Source organism: Anopheles cruzii, chromosome 3, assembly GCF_943734635.1.
Source record: "Anopheles cruzii chromosome 3, idAnoCruzAS_RS32_06, whole genome shotgun sequence".
Classification (NCBI taxonomy): Eukaryota; Metazoa; Arthropoda; class Insecta; order Diptera; family Culicidae; genus Anopheles; species Anopheles cruzii.
This window is the reverse complement of record NC_069145.1, coordinates 56,630,842-56,653,369: the sequence shown is the minus strand read 5'-3', so window position 1 is coordinate 56,653,369 and position 22,528 is coordinate 56,630,842. Positions and strand designations below refer to the sequence as shown.

Sequence of the window (22,528 nt, the reverse complement as noted above, 5' to 3'; positions counted from 1 at the left end):
TTCCCGTGGAGAAGTTGTGGGATAAAGTGGACACTAATTCGCCGAAAATACCCGCGCAATAATCTAGATCAGCAAGTATCAGTATTCGTCATCAGTAAACGGAACATTAACACTGCAAATTCGAAATGTGAACAACACCTGTTTTAAGCATCTGTAAATGTCGGGTTTTGTTCCTGATAAAGTGTTATTGCGGGGAATACTTTTTCATTACTTCAATATGTAAAAACGGCTACCAAAAGTCATCCAATTGTAATGGAAGTTTATGGGGAATATGTTCTTGCTGAGAGAACGTGTCAGAAGTGGTTTTGCAGGTTTAAAAGTCGTGATTTTGGCTTGCAAGACCAAGAGCGACCTGGACAGCCAAAAACATTTGAAGATGAAGAATTGGCAACATTGCTCGAACGGAATTCATGTCAGATACCAAAAGAACTTGCAGAAATGTTAGGAGTTGACCACACGACAGTTTCCCATCACCTGAGTGCCGGAAAAACGGAAAACCATTTGCGAATTTTTGCTTGCACGACAGAAAAAAGGGATTCTTGTACCGAATCGTCACTGGTGATGAAAAGGGGAGTTATTACAAAAAATCCTAAATCCAAAAAGGCCTGGATGTTACGCAGTGCATATGGTGGGATATGAAAGGTGTTGTGTACTTTGAGCTTTTAAAACCTAATGAAATTATTGAAGAACAATCCCATAAACAACAATTAATGCATGTGAAGCAAAGCTTTGGCCATAAAACGACGAGAATGGGATAAAAGACATAGTAAGCTGATTTTTGTACATGACAACGCTCGTCCGCAGATCGCAAAACCGGTCAAAACCTATCTCGAAACTGTCGGATGGGAACTGTTAACCCCTCCACTGTATTCTCCAGATGTTGCTCTTTCGGAATAGTAGTTGTTCCGTTACATGAGTGACGATATGCCAGCACAGCGGTTCACTTCTTACGAAAGTATTGAAAAATGGGTCTCTGAGGGGATCGCTCCTAAAGATAAGAAGTTCTATTGAAACGGAATCGAGAAACTACCTAAAAGATGGGAGAAAGTAGTAGCTAACGGCGGACAATACTTTCATTAAGGTAGTCATACGTTTTGTTCTTCTAGTTATGTCATAAATGTCGAATAAAAACGGCAGGAATTAAGTCATACACCTATATAAAGAGATATAAGCTAGGACGGAACCATAATACCTCCTAATTTCCAGAGAGTAGTACCTCAGTATTATTTTCTTCCCAAACTTGTGCAGGTGAGACTTATTATCATCGCCACAAATTCAGGAATGTGATGGCCGTCGGATTTTATCGCAAGATGGAAGCGCGTGCCGTGCTCTCCTTCCGTTGTTTATGTTTTTTAGTAGACGACGTCCAGAGTGTGTGGATTTTTCGCAATTTTGTTCAAACATCTCTAGACTATCTGTTCCTTATGGCGAAGCTTAGTTTCGGTGTGAAGTACCGCGGATCAGTGGAATGAACCGCCATATAATTCCACTTAGATGTGATTGCACTTTTCTGGTATTAACTAATCGAGCCGTGTCCAGCCTTTGACGCGATACCGAGCGGAGTACCCCATTTAAAGGATCGCGTCTCGAGCGACCACAGGTGTCAGTGTCGATTCAGCAACCATCCCGTGATGGAGTCCCTTAGTCCACAAACAGCGTTCAACGTACTCGTCCTATTGGTGCTCGCTGCTGCACGCGAGCGCTACACCGTCGGATAAGATAAGATTTCAAGTGGACAGTGAAGATGGTCGGCTAACCGTTCCCGAGTTGATAAGCAAATACGGGTACGCCGTCGAAGAGCACCCGGTCAAGACCACGGACGGATACCGGCTGATGTTGCACCGCATAAAAAGTGATCGCCCCAATGCCACCGTCGTGCTGCTGATGCACGGTCTTCTGTGCAGCTCTGCGGACTGGCTAATGATCGGTCCAGGAAATGCACTCGCTTACCTTCTGGCGGATCGCGGATACGATGTTTGGCTAGGAAACGCTCGCGGTAACCGCTACTCACGTAATCCACGACAGTCTCAGTCCGGTGTTACCAACGTTTTGGGAGTTTTCGTGGCACGAGATCGGATACCATGATCTTCCGGCCACGATCGATTACATTCTCGGCCGAACGCAGCAACCGCGGTTACACTACGTTGGCCATTCTCAGGGAACGACGGCGTTCTTCGTGATGGCCTCCAGTAGACCGGAATATAACGAAAAGGTGATACAGATGCAGGCGATGGCACCGGTCGCCTTCATGGAGCACATGAACAGTCCGTTGCTGCTGCTGATGACCAAGTTTCTCAACACGCTGGATATTCTGAACGAGTCTGTTCGGAATCGGCGAGTTTCTGCCCAACACGCCCGTCCTGCACGAGATTGCCAAACGGATCTGCCCAACCACGGTGCCGAACAACCTGTGCATTCATCTGCTCTTCCTACTTAACGGCTGCGATCCTACGCAGCTGGATCCGGTCATGGTTCCGATTCTGCTCGGCCATACGCCGGCTGGGGCAGCGACGAAGCAGTTGGTTCACTACGCCCAAGAGGTTCGCTCGAAGCGCTTCCGGATGTATGATTTTGGAAAAGTCAAAAAATTACCTCACCTACGGCAAACTATCGCCCCGGAGTACAACCTGACCAGAGTGACCGTGCCCGTTGTGTTGTACTATGGGTTGAACGATTATCTGGCGGCTCCGAAGGATGTCCACACACTTGCCGCACGGTTGCCTAATTTACGGCAAGCTGTCCAGGTGAACCACAAGCTGTTCAACCATTTGGACTTTCTTATCGCAAACGATGTTCGTAAATTGCTGTATGACGAAGTGATCGAACGAATTGTCGAAGCTGACAAGGGGAATGATTAGCGCGTGGCGTACGGGGTTAAGCCAAGAATGTGCCTCGAACAAGCAGCACTTGTGTCCTAGGGATAAGCTTCAGCTAATCGAGTGCACTTGAAGCGAACGAACAGGTGCGGTTATTTATAATTCATATTGAACGGAAACCGAACAAGTGCAATTCTTTCTAGATTTAGACTACTCTATGCTATGTATTAGCTATGTATTGTACTAAGTATGGCTAACGTCTACATGGCAAAGCAAATATTTTTAAAGATAAGCCGCAATCGCGCAATATTGAAACCGCTGCGAAGGCCGGCACAGGCCCGTAGCCGATATTGTCATGAAACGAAACGTCCTTCGTTATCACAAGCACATTAAAACATTCGCGATCAGCGAAACTGCCAACTCCACAGAGTGTTGTCATTCCGGCCTTCAAGAGGCTGACCGGAAAAGTTCTTAGAAGAGATAAACACCGAAATTGCTTGTGGCTGCCATTAAGATTTTCCAACATCCAATCCCTTTTGAGCTATGGGTTTTTCAAATTCATAACTATTGTTATTTGGATTTTGCATATATTTACCTTAAATCTGCACAAGCAACCACAAAGACCAATCAACGTCTAAACAATGTTTTTAAATTCGATTGTAAATGCATGTCCCCGTTTTACGTAACAATTTGTATGAAATTTGTGGGCCATTTTCCAACCACTTCTTGAGCAACCCTCGCGTGCTGTCGACGTCCCGAAAGCCGGCCGCAGGACGTCGAACAACGTTGTCGAACATGGTCGTAAGCCTCCTGCGCGCACTGCTTCAAACTGCAACATTATTTCTCGATTACGTTTCATTGACAGCGACGCGGCGACGGTGCGCGTACTGTTGCTCCCCGGAGTACATCTATCGCCCTTAAGCTTCCGCTCGGGGGCACTTCCGGGTGACAAAACCATCTGAACTCCGTCCGTGGTGCCGTCTTGATGTCATTTTCGTTTAATGCGATGCGGTGCCACCATCAGCGTCTGTGGCCCGCGCGAGGATGTGAACCACGACCACATCCTTTTCGGTGGTAGGTTCTTCTGGTGTCGGCTGGCATGCCCTGGCAATGAGCAGACACCCAAACAAACCGACCGCCACCGCCAACAAGGACGTGCAGAAAAACTGGAGCACATTATGATATGTTCCGCTGGCGAAAAAAGGAGAGCTGACAGTGGAAGGAAGCGCCGGCCATCCTCTGCAGTGGATCGGTTTTATGGTCCACTAAACACCGCTTTTAGTAGCGCACGATAAGTTAAGAAAATGGCTGCTTTATCGCCCGTGCCGGTTGCTTCCGTTCCGGTTGTGACAACTGCAGGGAAGAATTCCAAAACCAACACACAAAACGGGGAACGATTTCTGCGGGCCTCGCGGTTTTCCCAGGCACTGCTTAGGCTTGATAAGCAATCAATCGCCACCGTTCCATAACTTATTCTCTTCTTTTCACGGCCATTCCCACGATTTCCAGTTTGCAGCCTAATTGAGCTCACTGTCAGCCTGTGTGTATCGTCAGCCGGCTGGGATCCAGATGTTTTACGACGACTCTCCGCACCCGTGGGGACTTCCTCGTTCAGGCTCCCGAGGTCTGCGGCTTGCTTTGGCCCCCCAAAGAAACACGGCTCGTCCTCAAGCAGCCGTGACGCGATAAATGGGTTTTATCTTACTTTTATCGCCTCTAGGGTGGCCATTTTTGTGAGCGACAATCTTGAAACCGAAACCTGAACCGGACCAAAAATCGATCGACTCCGGGTCGCCAATCGCTCGCTGCGGTCGCTGATAATTGCCTCAATCGATTAGGATTACCACCGCAGGTCCCGGTGGGATCGGTCCGGCTCGGCGACAAATGATTGCTGCTCGTGAAGTGATTGATTGATTTATGGCCACATTGCTGGCGGCGATCCCGCTATCCCGGGGGCAATGGGCAGAGCAGATTCAATTACTGGAAGCGGAAAACACGCGGAACGGATCGTCTCCCACAGAACACTAATTGATACAATTGGGACGATCTGTTGTTAACGTTTTTGGCACGCAACGTGTCACGAGCCAATCAAGCCGAATTAGAATAAATTCAACAAATTTTGGATCTATTTATCGCAACCGAAGGTTAGGCTTCCAACACTCTAAAATGCACCCAAAATGCGTCCATCATTTCCATTGTGAAGAAGAATTGTAATAAATCGATTATTAATTGTTCAGATGTGCTGCCAATAATACAATCAATGATCCTCTCGGACCGTAATAATGTCGTGAATGTGGTTTTAGAAGTCATCAGCCAAGTATTCTCAGTACCTTCGTTTTTTTTATAGATTTCTCTGAGATAAAAACAATCTTTCAAGCTACAGTACCACATTAACAAATTGAAGTTGTCCGGCAATTCCTCGCCTTAGACCTTTTTCACTGCACCAGGATGGTCATTATCCTTCACATCAAAATAACCAGTTTTAAAACGTTGAAACTATCTTTCACATCTTTTCGCATTTCTGGAGCATTTCAACCATAAGCTTCCAGCATTACATGCAAACAATGTGCTTTGAATGATTTTTCTTCAAATGAAAAACCAAAGTAGCGAATTCCACGAATGCACATTATTTGGAACGTCTTTTTGAATACACTGGAAAACCGGTTACTTTATTTTTTGGAGAATAACACTAACATATTATTAAAGTTTAAAGTCAGATGAACGAAAAGAGTAGAACCTTGTTAGCCACATCTAAAACATCAACCAGGCAAATTCAACTCATATACCTGGGAAAGCAATTCTGTTTAGTAAAGAGTGACAAAAAGTAAATAATTTACATAAATATACTTTCATTTTAGAGAAGAAATAGGTAATACCTTGGTTTTACTAGGAGTCGAATAAAGAAAATGTGAAATGAAATCTTAAATTCACGGGATTTCAACATTTGAAACATTTGAGCCGGCGAAACGGAACATACAGAAGCTGTATTTAAGTGACAATCTACGATCAAGGTAGTTGGAACAACCCAAAAGAACCCAAAAGAAGAATATTCTTAGTAGAATATTTCTTTATCGTTCCCATCTTTAACAAGTTTGTCCTAATTAAAATATTTCTTACTAGACGAATAGAAAAGAGGTATGATGGAAATTTGCAATACCAAAAATACATTAGTTTATCATAGTTTTGTTTTTATATTTCCTAACATACTTCTAACTAAATAACCAAGCTAACTTTGAGGCTAAAACAACATGGGTCACGCTGCCAGTTACCCGTCACCTGGTCAAATCCATCCAGTAAAATTGTGTTTTGTTGATAACACAAAAGGCTATTTCCACTATTTCTGCGGTAAACATCGTGTCTGCGGAAATTCTATTGGCACACAGAATCGCTCAATGACGGGTTTCGAATGGTGCCGCTGCAGTTTGCCTTCGACACAAAATTGCACCTAACAATCTTCCCACCAAAAACGGGCCCCGATTAATGAGGAATGAACGCGCCCACGTTAGAAGGGCTTTTGCCAACGTGACAAATCATACTATTTGATGCAACCTTCACGAGGCAGAGCATCAACATAATTTATTCCATTCCAATTGACGGTCGGTCAGGGTCGGGTGTGTCGGGCGATGCCCCTGAATGCATGCTCATACCCAGCCCCGGACACGTAAGGGTTGGGAAACGGTCTTGGTTTTCACGCCCATTCCAAAGCCGAACCGCTATTGAATTCGCCAACACGACACCACCGTTTGGGCATTAGAGTTTCCGGTTGTTTGCATTTTTTTGACGCTCGCATCGTGCTTTACGGTCAATGTTCAGGCCTCGTCATTGATCAGACCTCGGATATTGGGCCAATACAGGGGAACGGGCCTGGCCGCGGGGTCACGGGGTTCCAACACCCCGTAAAGCCCCGTTGAAAGGTCCCAGCGATCAGTCCCAAACCGCCGGTTCGCGTTACCCTCAACCCCGCGCGGGGATCAACACCATGGAGAGCTTTCATTTGTTGGCTTGCGAAAATTCACGCTCGATATAAACTATTTATGCTTTCAGTGTTGCCCAGTTAAGGGGGAACCCGCAACGACCCCGAGCCAAAGCCGGTCGCTGGGCCGGAAATGGAATTGTGGTTGTAAACATGCATCTGCACGTATCCTGTGCGCGATCGATAAAGCTGCTTCCGGTAATGTGAGCTACCGGTTTGTGTGGTTTTATGGTTACCTTTCTCTCTTTTTAGGCGGCTCTGTTTAATAATTCTGCCGCGCCCAACACGCAATCGGATCACATTGGTTGCCGCTGAGCTGTGTGATAAGCTGATAAGAGGTTAACAAATATTTTTGGTGACGAAGCTTTGGAAAAATCAAAATCCATCAATTCGTATGCAATCAACGGAAACTATCGTTCGGTATTTAAACACTAAATTTAACAGAAATTGTGCTTCGAGCACTTTCCGAAGAAATTGTTGAACACACTATAACAACTGTCAAAATGTTATAATACAAAATCACAATTGTTTGTCAACCAATCGGAAACTTTCAATTACATAAAGTAGATAAAAACAACGTCTAAAAATTAGGATGACTTAAAAGAAATCCATTATTTTTGCGTAAATTTCAAAACTTCTGGGTTCAAAACGATTTCGGACAAATATGTACCGTTTTGTCGTATAATTTGTTGCCATTTCAAAGGTAACTTCTTAATGTTCGTGCTGCTTCCCTTCTAATTCGAATATTTTTTGGTGTAAATTGGTCCAGCTTTGCGCCTTTCGATTCAAAACTGTTTTATGGTCAATCTTTAGCTCCTTCTTCGTAGCACATACGACCTTCTGGGAAGTTGCACCCGAGTTTTTCAGCAGCTTTCAAGACTTTAGGCATTGGGCCGACGCATGAGTCAGTCAGTTGGACAACCCGCCACTCCTCTAACATTATGACTTCCTTACGCCGATCACCCTAAAAAATAATAAGCCCCATTCTCGTTGGCAAAGTGAACTCTTGTTCCGATAATATCTGCTGGAAAAGTCACAGAAACCCCAATCAAATGATAACCGAAGGAAAACTCGCCCGCATTAGAGCGAAATAAATAACGCAAAAAGCTGACCGAATTGAAATTTGATCTCGCTCGGCTCGGTTGGCCGCACTGAAAGCCCTAACCGACCGCTAGACTTTCCCTTTATCGAGCCCTTCATCTGGCTCGGCAGACTCGGCGCTTCTGACTTGCCCAACGCCCAGCAGGTTCCGAAAACGCAAGGTTTTAGAAATTGGAGCCACAAATTAATTGATACATCATCCTCGCGTGCCATGCCGTCGCCACCGGCAAGGGCTCCAACGCGGCTCGAAGGACACCTCGACACACACACACCGGGTCCTGGGGTCCTGCTTGAGCGTTCGCGCGCGGTCGCACCCCGCGTATGGTCCTGTTGCGTCGACCGCAAAAACTTCGACCGTCGTCGGAGGGACCTTTCTTTCGTTACGGTTCTTTTGGGTGGGAATCTTTTGGGCTTCAGCTTCTTAATGATGTGCTTCGGCCACAGCCCGGACCCCCGGACTCGCGCCACTGTACAAACAAACCTGCTCCACCGACCGATCTCCGTCTCCGTTTCGCATGAGCGGAAATGCTTCGCTGGCGTTCGCAACGGAAAACGCCGCCGGCAGCTTGTCTCGTCAGACCGACCGGCCAGCAGACGCTCGTGTGGCTGAGCCTGTACCGACGTGTGTGTGTGTGTTGCCTCGTTTTTGTTTCCACACCACGGAGGAAGCGACACTTGTTGCCGAGCCCCGAGCTAGCTGAAGATTTACTGCGCACCGGAACATCCTGCGGCCACATACTATAGGCTCTACCCTAACCGATGGGGAGGCCGGCGGGCCACGTGAGGACTGGCGGCTGGCGGCAAAAAACGGCCCCAGCCCCACTCGGACTGCACACATTCGGACCACACGTCGCAAACTTGTTGCGGCGCCTGGAGTCTCTTCTCTGTACACTGAAGACATTTTCCGCTCAGTTTTCCGGCGAGCCACCGGGAAAAAGAAAATAAAAACACAACCCTCGGGGAAGTCAATGGAGCGGTAGGCCAGACCTCGCGGACTGCAGACCCGGAAAGGTCCGGAAAAGCCGCCGGAAACAATAGCAATAACAGTGGGTCTCTTAAAGTGGCCTCGGGGTGGAGCGAAATTAACGTCCCATCAGCGGACACCGGACCGACACCGTCGGAGCCACCACGGAGCATAATTGAATGAGAAGCGAATGGTGTCCGCGACCGCAGGACTGGGTAGTGGAATATTTATGCTCCGTGAGGGAGCTGTCTCATAAAAGCGTTAAATGCTGAAGCGCACAACAAATTTCATCTGCAGCGTTGCCCGAAGAAACTGCAAACGATTGCAGGCACTCCGGTTCCGGCCGGTCCGGTGATTAATATTAGATGCAATTTCGTTAAGGATTCTGAGGCACGTTTAATAAAATATAGTTTGCCGTCGCCTTGAAGGTAGTTTAATATTAGTTGGTGGCCTCCAAAGAAATCCTTTCGCAGTTTGAAAGGCTTGACGATTCGCATATGTTGGTTTCGCTTGGGTAAAAAATGATCCACATCTTGTGGTATTAACCGAAATTGGCACAACTGATCTTATAAGCTACAGACACTCAAGTTGCATCTTTGAGTCTCCTTATTGCGGATGGTCTAAACATTTCAGTTCGTCTAGTGGATAGTTGAATTCAGCGGGAACCAACGATCGTTGTTCCGAATTTAGTGTTTTAATGTTTGATATCTATAAAAAAACACTTTTTTATCTTTGGAGCAGTTCTTACAAGCTGATGGCTTCGCTAAGAGAGTTTCTTTTCGTTAGATTTTTCAAGCATAATTTACCAGCACGTTTTAAGCACTGAACTGTTTTACCTTAATCAATAACAGTATTCAGCAAAGCTGTAATCTGCTAGAAGACTATGAAATCGAACCTCTAGCTATGGCTTCTGTTTGGAACTGACCAAAATGAAATGAATACTGATTTTCTTATTTCCCGGCGTGCGGCATTAAGTGAAACAAAATTCACAAGGTACTTATGGGCATCAGTTAATATCTTTATGTTTAGCCAGGCGATACGAACGAGTTTAATTAGAGGCCCTTTGCATTTATCAAAAGTGCTTTGGGCTTTTTCTGGTGTTCTGGGCCCCCCTTCCGAGAAGGTCAAGAACCTAGCCGTTCATTTCGGCAACCATAGCATTGGTCGTCGTCGGAACTCCCAAAATCCAATATCCTGCCCCGTCTGCCCCGAGGAGACACGGTTTTTGTTTCATCGTTTTTCCGCCGCAGGTCGGACGATTGTGGCTAATCGCCTTCGTAGCCGAAAATCAGTTTCACCCTAATTGCAACCAACCCACCCAGACGCCGAGGTACAGGAGCAAGGACAACTTTCGCTTCGCCCATCGTGAACATCGGCTACGTTACATCATCGCTTCGTGCGGGACGCTAACATGAACCCAGTTGCGACAACGCGATCCTTTCCGACAATCGCGACGGAACGCCGGTCCACTGTAACTTTCGTCGGGGTGATGGGCAACCTGGAGCATCAACTGGAGCGCTGCGACGGATATTGTCGCTCAGCGTTGTCCCTATCAGGCAGACCGTGGGCATAATATGCACAATTTTGGCTGACTTTACGTTTATCGTCAGCAACACAAACGATTACTGTTATTAGTGTGCGCGCAGCAATCATGCGGACCGCGCGAGGTGCGGTTCCCATGCGGACCATACATCCAGACCAACCAGAGACCAACCGGGTAACGAGCAATGATTTCGAAGCAAAAAGCAACACTCTAGCTCCGTCCCGTGAACGGACGAAAAGCGCTTTGAGTTTCATCTGCCAACAGCCAGCCAGTGACCAGACTTGGTGGTGGACATGATGATGTGTGGAGCGAACGGAGCGTCCACCTGATAGCTCACTGTCTGTTGGCAAACTTCGCTCGAATCGCTCCGGACGAAGATTAGCCAGGGCATCTCCGCGTCGGTCCTGCAGTCCATGGAATGCTCAAAAGTGATTAGGAAGTAATTAAAATGCATGAACACATTCGTTATTTATGGGGTTGTGCCGTTGTGGGGCAGCGAAAGGCGTAGGACTAGGCCGGCCCATGGGACTCGCCCGTCACCTGATGGTGATTCGTACGATGAGATGAACTGTATGCTGAAAATGGACAACAAATCTCATTAACCGACACAACAGTCGGCAGGCGCCGGGCGGTCCATGCAGTTCATGTGATAAAGGCGTGACGACCGAAGGCAGGGGGTCGCCTGCCAAGGGAAACCAATTAGAGCCATCAGTTAACTGTTAAGTGAATGGATTTGCGATGGCCAGGTGGGCAAAATTGAATTGTGTTTCACTCTGGAACCGATTTGACTTTCTAATCCCCTTCTTACGAAGAAGCAATCTTGCTGAATCTGCAATCTGAAGGAATTAGTTGGAAGTGAGCTGATGAATCTGATGCTTAATGTGATAGAATGGAACGGGTATTATACTCAGGACCCAGGACCCAGGGAGGACCAAGAAATCCCTTTCCACATCTCGGGTCTCTTTTGTGGTACTGTTTCTTTACTACAGCTCACATCTTTAGTAGTGGCTCTAATACCTAAACGATGGTTTTTCTTATTATTTCGATCACTTTTTGAATGCTCAAGTCGCTTTTTAAAGTCACAGACTACCCGGAGCACTTGTCATATTGACCGTCTTCCCTGCATTCTTTAAAACGTTTGTGCCACTCAAAAAGGGTGACAGTGACAGGCAGTCATCGCCATAAACCTTCTGTAAAGATTCATAACTATCCGACGCGAACTTTTCAGAAAGAGGATGTTGCGCGCAGGATCATACTACATTTACTGAGTGGTCAAAGGATGGGATAAAGTTGCAAAACTAACCAAATGTTTGTAGTAATGAAGAGTGAAGAATGTGGAAAACCATGAAAATCCCGTACCAACTAAAATTTACTTAATTGATGGATGTCTAAAAAGTTAAAATATGGGCAATTATAGATTATGGTTTCTACAGGAGTAGCTGCGGTTCGTACAGAATAACAGTGATAGCCATGCCATGGGACTGATTATGGTTCTTCCTGACATAACACACCCGTTTCTGAATCTGAATACTAAAGGGAATTGGACTGTAATTTGTGGCAATTAATGACAATAGACAGGGCTGCACTAAGTGTCATATGAAGCTTGCCCGATCAAACTACTATTTTCTCGTAAGCAATAAAACATATTAGCTCAACTCAAGCTCAATTAATTATGTGGCACACTCACAGTCGAACGTATTGGAGTTTGCCAGTTTAAACAAGTAATGCTAGCATATCCTATGTTCAAACTCATAACTATGTAATCCTGTAACACCCGAAGTTAGTGTATTTTTGAAATATCTCAATAACTTCTCCTACGCGTGGGAAAAAACTTTTACAAGCATATCTGCGAGCAACACACAATTCAGTACAAAGTATAATACTTGAACATAATAAGCGGTATGTTCGGACAGACAGAAACATAAATCTCGCTCAACTGTCGTAGGACGGGTTCATTAAATCACACATTCTCGGGCGTCACGTCGAGGTAAGTAAGTAACTGTGCAAAAGTGTAAACCGAGAAACGCGCCCAGCCACAACCCACTATCGGCTCATTGAGCGATAAATCCGTCAATACGCAAAACTTTACCCATTAGTCGTACTCTCCTGCTTTTAATGGTTCACCGCTACCCCATTGCAAACCCCGACAGCAGTAACACTAGCCAACACGTGCCAACGGCACCCGATGCACTACGGCCAACTACACCAACTCCAGGCACCGATCGCGTGCGTTGGCCACCAACCTCACACCACAGGTTACTCGGCAGGTTGCGCACCGAGCAGGAGACAACCTGCTACATTCTTGCCATCTCGGGAATGCCTTTCGTAGCTTGCCTTTACGATGCCTTGTGTAGTGTTGTTTCGCTCCACGGTCACCCGTTCTTGCTTAACCGTTACTGTGATTTCCGTAGACAGCGTAGTCAAAAATGTAGCACTCCTCTCATGTTAATGTCGCCTTACTGTGTGTGCGCTTCGCCCAGGAAATGCACCACAAGTTTCTCTTCTATCTCGCACATTCTATCTCTTCCACTTCTGAAACTGCTGTTCCTAGGTAAGCTACAACACCCTGTCCTACCCTACTGCCCTACATACTGGATCACTCCGCGGTTCAGTATCCATGCTCCAGTTTTAATCACTTCCAGGTTGTACCATACACTCAGCACTAGAAATCGATATTGTAAACTGTCCTACTAAATATAAGCCGCACATGGGAGTTTCTATAGCTCAAGAGATACAAGTTAATGATGTGCATATAGCGTTTATGAACAAATTCGAGGTAAAGGAAACTCGCAGAGGTCCTAAACTGATGTAAACTACAGGTGGTGACATGCTACGAACGCTAGTTTGATTGCTCAAGTCAGAACTCAATCTCAATATCTCTTCGCTTCCTCTTAGCCCAGATCCTTTTCCTTCAGTCTAACCAACACTTACTCGCTTACTCGTTGTGTGGTACTAATTCCAAGTTTTCCCTGCATCCTATCATTTTGGCCAATCTGCCCAATCTGCGCAGTGTGCCCAAGGTCGAGCAGCATGGCTAGAAAGAGGAAGACGTTGCAGCGTACAGGAAACACCCGCTTCTTGCCATCGACGATGGGTCAAACGGAATCGGGTAAGCCGCGCCAGGGGATAGCGTAGCGAATTGAGCTGGCTAGACTTTTGACCGATCCCTTTTCCTTTCCAGATACAAGACTCATCGTTAGGTGGCTCCTCGGACGATGAAGACCTACTAGGTGTACTCAGAGGACCCAGTTCATTCGCCAATGCCTTCCTATACGTAGGTTTAGGTACCATAGCAATTGGTTTAGTGATAGCATTCGTCGGCACCGGCGAGAAGGGATTCAAGACGGTTGAACTAAGACTAATCGGACCATCGTTAATTGGTAGGTACCCCCTGGTACAGACTAATACCCCGGCATCGACGGCACCTGCAACTAACCACGTACTGTGTTCTCGGTCCCAATCTTGCAGGTCTCGGCTTATTTTGTTGTATATTGCGTATCCTGTTTTGTATATGTCCATCTCATTGTATATCATCTAGCCGTAAAGCACGGGAAAAGAAAAACGCCAAGATAGACGCAGATCATAGAACTTCCCTGTTACGAGGTGACAGTAAACGAGTATCGATAGCCCGCGGACCTCACATACCGGTAACGGCCGTTTCTGCTGGTGAATAACGTGCTATCCATAACATTTATTATTTTATTTTACTTTTTTGGTCTAAACACCCAGACTAAACAGCCTCAGATATATCCCAAATCCATCGTAAAAGCCAAAACCTACGAAGGTGTGGAGGCACTGAGGCAAATCGCGACCACCTCGCTGTTCCTGCAGAACGAGCAGAAAGTGTCGTCCAACCGGATCGTTCCTATCATCAAAGAGCCAGAAAAACTGGAAGGTAAGCTGGGTCCCCCGTGTAACGCCTCTATAAAACCCTCGCCCTCACTCGCCCGTTCACGTTTGCTTGCCTGCCCAAACCGCCCAGAACCGCCTTTAGAGTTGAAACGGATCGATACACGGCGAGATGATGCGTCGATCGTGAGCATATCGGACGGCGAGGAAGACTCACACCGACGGCAGCGTCCGGCGTCCCACGGTGACACGCAGGTCATCGATCTGACCGGCGAAGACCAGGACGATGAGCAGTCGCACTCGCCCGGTAGCACTAGCCATCAGCGGAAGGACAGTAAACTGCGGCGACAGCGGACCTCTGTCCATCAGCAGAAACCCGGCCGTGAGCTGCAAAGCTCGGCGTACGGCGGATCCAGCGGAGCGACCACCACCGACGGTTCCAATCTGCTCATGGAAACGTCGCTCATGATCATCGGACCGACCCCGGTTAATTCACCGACCAAGTCGGTGGCGCCCGCGGTCCACTCATCCTCACTCACCGTTCCCCTGCCGGCGAATGGGTCCGCTGTGTTGGGTGCGGCCACGACCGGTGCCAGTAAACCGGCAACCGTCGCCGTTTCGTCCGCCACCGGCCGTGGTAACTTGTTGACCCTTCCGGCGGCCACCAGCTCGACCGGCGGTGTGATAGGAGCGGCCAGTTTAGCCAGCAGCACCCCGCTGCCGGGACAGTTGTCGCCACTGCCGTCGACGTCGTATCTCGCCTCATCGATGGCCGCCTACCGGACGTCGGCCAGCTCGATACCGGGCGCTTCTTCACCGTTGCCTGGCTTTATCGCTTCACCGCACTACAACAGCAGCAGCAGTAGCAGTAGCAACTACATCTTCTCGCCTCCGCCCTTCACGCAGCACGAGCCGATCACGCGCGGTACCAACACGATCACGACCGCGTCCTCGTTGCTGCAGGCACCACCAGCGAATACCACCAAAACCGAACCGGAACTAGTGTTAAGTCCATCGAAGCTAGGACAGTAGTACTGTAGGAACCAAACTTTTCACCGCTAGACAACCCAATCACACAATCACCCAACATACCAACCCCCAATCGCTCCCTTAGGCTATACATAATACCTGGTACACTGTGCGAAGTGCTGTGTTCGCTCACACGGTCATGGGACAGTATTAAGGGCAAGGGCATCCCAAAAACACTCAGCAAGAGGGTGTCGCATGTGTCGCTAGGTCCCACGTTCCTGCATCGTAACCCGGTGATGTCTATTGGTTTGTACGCTTCCCGATCGCTTTTGAAGTATTCTTCACGCCATGGCTTACGGCTGCGACAACCGTTTCTGCGCAGATGATGTGTCTCTAGTGTCTAGCTCTACATATCGCCATCGGATTGTATGAACAGTATATAGTGTAGAGATATATTTTTAACGTGTAACATTGAAACAAACTTCTCGGTCGCCTTCTGTATACTAAACTGATTGAAAGGGTAGTCTGCTATTTTGCTATTACCTTACCGTAGAATGTCCCTTTAGGTGAGCGCGGGATGGGTCCAGCCAGCAGGCGCAATGGCGCAGGGAATGGTATTCGTGAAGAGTCGTGAAAGTTGGGGTATTGGGAGGTATAATTGCCAGGCCTTGGTAGCGGCAGGATTTCAGGAGGTCCCTGAGGCAATCGATAACCAGCGTAACCGGCGTGTTTTGCTGTTTTGCAATTCCAAATCTCTTCGGAACATAGAACTTTGGAACTCACTCAACCTGTAGGATATCAATCCTAATTTCTGCCCAGTCAGTTAAACTTTTGAGTACCAAAACCAGAACAGACACCGTTCGAAACTTTACAGCTAACTCGGCAGTCCTATCGGCTGACTACGTCTCTTTGGCTCTCGCGCTACCGCCCAATAAGATCCTGGCCGGACCGTCGTAGTCCTTCAGAGTTGGAACACATTCCACAATACTACTTCCACATTTGTCAAATGTCTATTAGGGTAAGGAAAAGGATCTACGACCCACGGCTTACCGAAAAAATCAAAACATAATAAGCGCAACTATTACAAAACCTCTGACCACACGGCTCGAAACCGAGAAAGACAGAAAGAGAGAGAGAGAGAGAGAGAGAGAGAGAGAGAGAGACAAAGTGATGAATGAAAGTTTGAGTGAGAAAGAAAAGAGTAAACACTAATTATCGTAGCAAGGTGGCGCTACTAGCGCCAGTATAATTTGTTCCGCAGATTATAACGTACCCGTTACGTTCCGATGCACAATAGGAGTTGATTATAAATTTGTTGAAGCGTCTGTAAAAGATTTAACAAAAGTATATACTTACACCATGGGCCAAGAGCAAACATATTCATTGTTAACTAAGTTTAGAAGTCTTTATTGAACTCGTTCTGCAACTAAAACAACATGCATGCAATATACCACTTTCTGCAGCTATGAGGTGCCGAGACACACACACACACACACACACAAAACTCAATAAAAAACCATACTGACAATTATACAACACAACAACAAAGAATAACAAAACAGTAGTAGCGCACAGTGCATAGCTAAAAAGCGTGGCCCCAGGGAATGTCCAGTTCGGCTCTCAAAGAAATGGAAGCACAAACACTAAACATCAATAAAACATACAAACCATGAACTCTTTAGTGATGGTTTTTAGGGTATAACCGCTGAACATGGTTCGTTTCGCAGCCTATCAAAAGGATGAATAAAATGTTTAATTGAGATACCGAACAACCTGTACATATGCGAATACTTTCAAGTATAACCACATTAAAAAAATGCCTGCAACTAAAAACTGGCCAAGAAACTCAAAGTGGCCCTTGAACCACACAACTTCTTGAAAACACAATAGAGATTATAAGATCGTGAGTTCGGTAACAAATTATTTTTTCGATTGCTTTCACTGCATTCCGGTTGAGAAGTGCTCAGTTCAGCAATTTTGCAATAACACACCACACTCATTTCCAATCTGTAGATAACATCTAAAGAATTTGGGACAAAAAATGGTAACTCCTAGAAAAATGGACCGATGGTTCGAAACAGTGGCACCGGAATTCGATGGCATGCCCTCGATGAGTTGCTGTTCAAATTTTGCTAAGACAAAAACCTATAACACCGCATCGATTGCAACTTTATCAAACAGATGACAAACGGATTTGATGGACCTACTGCAAAATGTAGCACGAAATTTAAAACGCACTCACTTGCCGACAAGGTACGCGACATTCTACAACGTAAATCAGCCATACAGAAGGTGCACTTCAAAAGCCGGTGAGTGAGGTACTTGCAGCAAAATTATACAAATTCTCACTACCACCGGGAGCACCAGAAATGAAATGGACATTGTAATGCAATCCATCTGGTGCAGAGTATCGCCCACAATCAATCGTCTGCAGTAGGTTTTGTGCTATTACTGAGTGGTTGGGCCAGAAAAACTTGCGCATTTTGAGAACAAACAAGCAAACTACATCTCAAGATCTAAAAGCAGCAAAATTTAAAGCAAAAACGGAACATGGACATGAATAGCAAACAAAAATAATAATGTTACGGTGAAACTGAACTGAAGTTATTGAAGAAAAAACGCAGCAAAAGTTTAACACGTAGACAAGAGCAACAAGTGAGGAAGCATGAAATGAGCTAATAAACGGAAGAGAAGTTAATAAGAAACCCTTCGGTGTTTTTTTTTATCATTACATTTAAATTACATTCATAAATATTATCCCATCCAGGTTTTCTCCGGAAAGAGAGTGCTTGTTGTGGGAAGGATCTGTGGGTACACGAAATCCCCTTTTATATAATTCTAATTCCTTCAACCGTTAATTGTCTTACAAATGTAGCACAACGGCGTTGATAGTTTTGTTGTAGATAGAAACTAGATAACTCGAAAAGTAGGCTGCCCATGTCGACGATTGAGCCATTCCGTGATATTCAAGATCAGGGGATATTTTCACATCTTCCATTGGTCGATCCTATCGACTTGTAGAGATTATGTTACCTCTGTTTGGTACGAGAATCTGGTACGTTACGACTTCGAAGGCATTAAACATAAACCAACAAAAACAGTTACATTGAAATTATGCCAAGAGCTGCATCCGTCGATAAAGTTTAAATGGTTCTTTTTCAGTCATAGCTTTTTCAGTACTTCTTAAATGTGTTTTTATTGCGTGCTGCTATTCCTCTACGACAAACCATTCGAATCAAAGTGTGCAGAGGTTTGTATTTTTGCGAAATCAAACAACGTTAGTGTAGATTTAATTTTCATTCAACAAATGTGAACCATGCAAATCGTTAATTTCCCAGCGGGCAAAATCTGTCATGCGACGGCTTTACAACCGGCTGGTTAACGGCTGCATAAGGAATTTTTAACGAGCTTATGAAGATGCGTTTTTCTGCCCGGCGCTGAAACGCTTCATCAACGCTTTAGTGGTGTGTGTGTCCCCTGACCCCTCTTCATCCAGTACCCTCCCCCTTCCACCCCGCCATAGCCCACCCGTTTCGGATCTAAATATACTCGACAAATTGGGTTAAAATTTTAAAACCTTTATTTCTTACAAATCGTATAACACTATAAAAACACCACTAAACCTATCACGTGCACATCACTATACTCCTCCAGCGTCCTACGGCATCATTTCATGCGCTTCCTTCTCGGGATGGGACGTTGCTCAGCTCACTTCGTGGTACCTGTAATTGGAAAAAAGGACCCCTGAACACTTTAAACACTGCACAATTGTTAAAACACTGCCACAATACTTACTTATAATCATTTACGGCATCCTTCATCCAAACTATAAACATAGAAACAGCACGAAATTAGTTATTAAAACTACGCAGTTTTCCATACTTACGCTTCTGGCCGATGAAAACAAACTAACTTTGACGTTTCGCATTGAACGCCAACTCACACACAAACACCGCGTTGGGTATCATCGTTCAATAAGTCCCGAGACTAGCGTAGAGATGGTGCTAATAATGCCATTTATATACCAAGATTCAGAAGTACCAACCTTCAGACAAGATATAATTAATTGTAAGATGTAATATAATTGGATGTAATTCGAAACATAACATAGTTATTTCATTTACTTCATAGTTTTTCATAGTTTTCATTTCAAACATTTCATAGTTAGTTCCGGGGCTTATTGAACGAAGTGTTATGTCCACGGAGGCCGCGCATGCGCATAAATGACGCGTCGATTCGAAGAGCGAGAAAGGAAAAACATGTTCAAAGGAGCGAATGAAATGGCAACACCCGGTGTTGCGCTGGGCCTGTGACAGAGTGAGGTTGTGGGCTCGAGGGGGTAGGAACGGGGAAAAATATCGCGCGACGGACGAATTTTTGAAACGCTTTGCCCGCGGGGCGGTTGTAAAGCCGTCGCATGACAGATTTTGCCCGCTGGGTGTGTTTTAGTTCTACTGCGAAAACTGAATATCTGATTGTTTTGTGCTCCGTTACTAACGGTCACGAAATCAAATCTTATCTAGAGCAACGATGCAACCCTGCCATTGTTGACCAACAGTGAATTCAAAATTTCTTTCGTAACCGTCGACAGCGGGAAACGTCAAAGCTCAACTGTCACAGTGTGGCAACAACGCTTCGCGAAACCAATTTACCGCATCGTTCCGGTTTTGAATTAAGCCTTTTTTGCGTCGTAAATGTGGCTGTTCTAATTGTTTTCTATTTCGAAGTTAATATTGTCACCGCTGCTACGGATCATGATGTCGAAGGCTAAGAAAGGCCCCGCGCCTGTTGACAAAGCGCAAGCCGACATCCGCCAACTCATGGAAACGATTCGGCTGAAGACCGCCAATGCAACGGTGCCACAACCGAGCGTTGCTCCATCGGTTGCAAAAGAAAAGCCCGTCGCCCGCAGGCCCATCATCTACGATAGCCCTTCGGCAGATCCGCCACCAATCGCTACCGTCCGCGACCCTCGACTTAGCAATTCTTACGCCCGTGCACTGTTCTTCGACCACACCAATGTTTCTGGCGTAGTGGAAAGCAAAATGCCCGGCCGTAGTGAAAATTCGAAGCAGAAGTATGCTAACACAATCTACGAAACGTACGCGGTACAGCCGTCACTACGCATCCGTGAACCACTGCATCAAATTTCGTTCGACACAACGTACCACGAAGGTCTGTTTCGGATGGCACAAACAATGCCCCTGAACAGTGCGGAACAGTTCGCTGGCTACCGGAGCAAGCTAAGGAGTGCTGGCATTAAGCAACTCTGCTTTGTTGACATGACGCAGAACAACTGTGTGTTGGAAGATCAAAACGAAATAGTAGCAAAAGTAAAATCACGGTTCAATAACTGGTCCGCCAAACTGGACAAGCTGACGGAATACCTTACGCGAGCACAGCAAAATCGCGAGAAAATGAAGAGCCGTGAACGTGAGATGCTGCGTAAGGCGGTACTGGAAGATTCGAACCTGCAGAGCATAAATAGCAGTATGTTGCAGAATTTGCAGCCAAAACTGATCGACGAGCTGTTACATCCTAGCGAACCCGGAATGCTACCAATTAGGCGCCACTTTCAGTTCAACGAAGATTCATTAAACCGCCGTTACAAAACTGGAAAATACTTTTCAAACAGACTGTTGCCAGCTCATGTCGCTATTTTCGCCAACAATGGCATCACGAGTTCACGAGAAGTTAGCTTGAATTCTTCTATCGTATCTGATTTCAGCATTAACCAAACTGAAAATGTTGGCATGGATCAACCGTCGGAGATAGCGTCGAGAGCGAGTCTGCCGAGTACATCGAAAAATGTGCTGGTGGGAATTGAACCATTTCAACAGAGATCAGTCCTTTCTGTAGGTTCTGGTGCACCTAAGGCAACATCAACCGTCGATCGCCGCCTTCATTTCCAGAGCCCAGCGAGGAACGCACAGGAAAATAGACCAAGCAATGAGGCCACATCTCATGTGTCCACACCAGTAGTAACTGCTGTTGTTGCCGCACCGAACCCGGAAGTGGACAAAGTTTGCGATAAACCTCGCAGTTATTTTACACTACGGTTCGTGAAACAGAACACTAACGTTTACGAAATGCTTCAAACACTTTATCAGTCACTGAAAGGCGCCAAGTTGAGCGACGCTGAGTTGGAGACAAACGTAGTGAAGTATTACAAAAAATTCCGCAATTTGTTCGCGGTGAACCAGTTACCACCGGGTTTACGCTTGTTAACAGCAGAAGAGCGAGCAACACGAGCGCGCCAACGGAAATCGGAAACTAGTACGGCTCGAAAGGAAACAATAGAACAGAGCCTTGAAACAACCCAGTCTCGGCAACAATCACATGAAAATTCTTCTGTTTCCCAACCACCACCACCGAAGAGACATTGCGCGCAAACCAAACCCGTTCCGTCGCGAAAAAGGCCCATCGTTTACGCTGAAGATTCATTGAACGAAAATGAATTGGTTACTACTGACCCTACCACTAACCCCTTGGCTTCACAAGAATTAGAAACGCCCGATTCGATTAACTTTCAACCGACGATTTGTTCCACACAAAATACGGAAAACCCCACCTTGCATGTGGAGACGGTTCAAATCCCGGTAACCGCTGGCGAACATACATATGCCAACGTATCGCAGAGCAGCATTGAAACGGTGCCTTTGGAAACGAGCATCCCGATCATAGCCACGATCAAAACGGAAAGCACGAATGTGCCAATAAAGGTCGAACCAAACACCCAAACAGAAAACAATTCTTCGGGCTACGAAGAATACGTTCAAGTGCTAAGCCAACCGCAGCCAGAGGTTATCGAAATTGATGAGTCATGTTCAGAGTCAATCATAGACTATGCTCCAGCGATAGAGTCAACTAGCTTCCGGTTGCTCACGAATGCACTGTTCCGGCCACCGGAAAACGCTTCCGGCTCGTCACAGGGTAGGTAGGGTCCTTTTGCTGTCGTTACACGATGACAAATCGGAATTGTCACTTCTTTATTTTTCGTTTTAGTGGACAAAATTTGAATGCTCCAGAATCATCCCTTTCGCTAAATCTTCACTACTTGTCATCGTGTCATAAGCGGAAGCGTCGAAGATATGAAAACCTTCCTTTCCGATTAACGTCGCACCAACCTCTTGCCCATGATCCTCACCAACGCTTCGAATTTCTAACACAATTGAACATTGCCTCGTTCCGGTACACCAGTCGTCCCATCCGTTGGACACACTGCAACGATCTGCAGCAAAATAGGCTCACGGTGAGTGTACACCACCGCGCATCCGGCCATTATTCCATTGGCGTGCGCGATAAAGACGTTC

The 22,528-nt window shown here is 46.2% G+C and overlaps 2 protein-coding genes and 1 long non-coding RNA gene across 3 annotated transcripts in view; 2 read left to right on the top strand and 1 right to left on the bottom strand.

The window, feature by feature from the left end:
* Nucleotides 1-15,339, top strand: part of LOC128275346 (uncharacterized) — a 43,762-nt gene extending 28,423 nt beyond the window's left edge. The window contains exons 2-6 of the mRNA XM_053013818.1: nt 13,408-13,506; nt 13,579-13,777; nt 13,866-14,044; nt 14,127-14,292; nt 14,380-15,339. Coding sequence (XP_052869778.1) covers nt 13,408-13,506; nt 13,579-13,777; nt 13,866-14,044; nt 14,127-14,292; nt 14,380-15,278 — 1,542 coding nt within the window. The 3' untranslated portion in view covers nt 15,279-15,339. The remainder of the gene's footprint in view (nt 1-13,407; nt 13,507-13,578; nt 13,778-13,865; nt 14,045-14,126; nt 14,293-14,379) is intronic.
* Nucleotides 15,340-18,777: 3,438 nt separating this feature from the next.
* LOC128275347 (uncharacterized) lies at nt 18,778-19,113 on the bottom strand. The gene is made up of 2 exons (XR_008269321.1): nt 19,011-19,113; nt 18,778-18,937 (listed from the first exon to the last, which is right to left on the bottom strand). It is a non-coding gene; the product is annotated as an uncharacterized LOC128275347 (long non-coding RNA).
* Nucleotides 19,114-19,972: 859 nt separating this feature from the next.
* LOC128270656 (uncharacterized) lies at nt 19,973-22,462 on the top strand. The gene is made up of 2 exons (XM_053008064.1): nt 19,973-22,148; nt 22,221-22,462. Exons 1-2 carry the CDS (start codon nt 19,973-19,975, stop codon nt 22,232-22,234), a joined length of 2,190 nt encoding a protein of 729 aa, XP_052864024.1. The 3' UTR covers nt 22,235-22,462.
* Nucleotides 22,463-22,528: the final 66 nt, after the last annotated feature.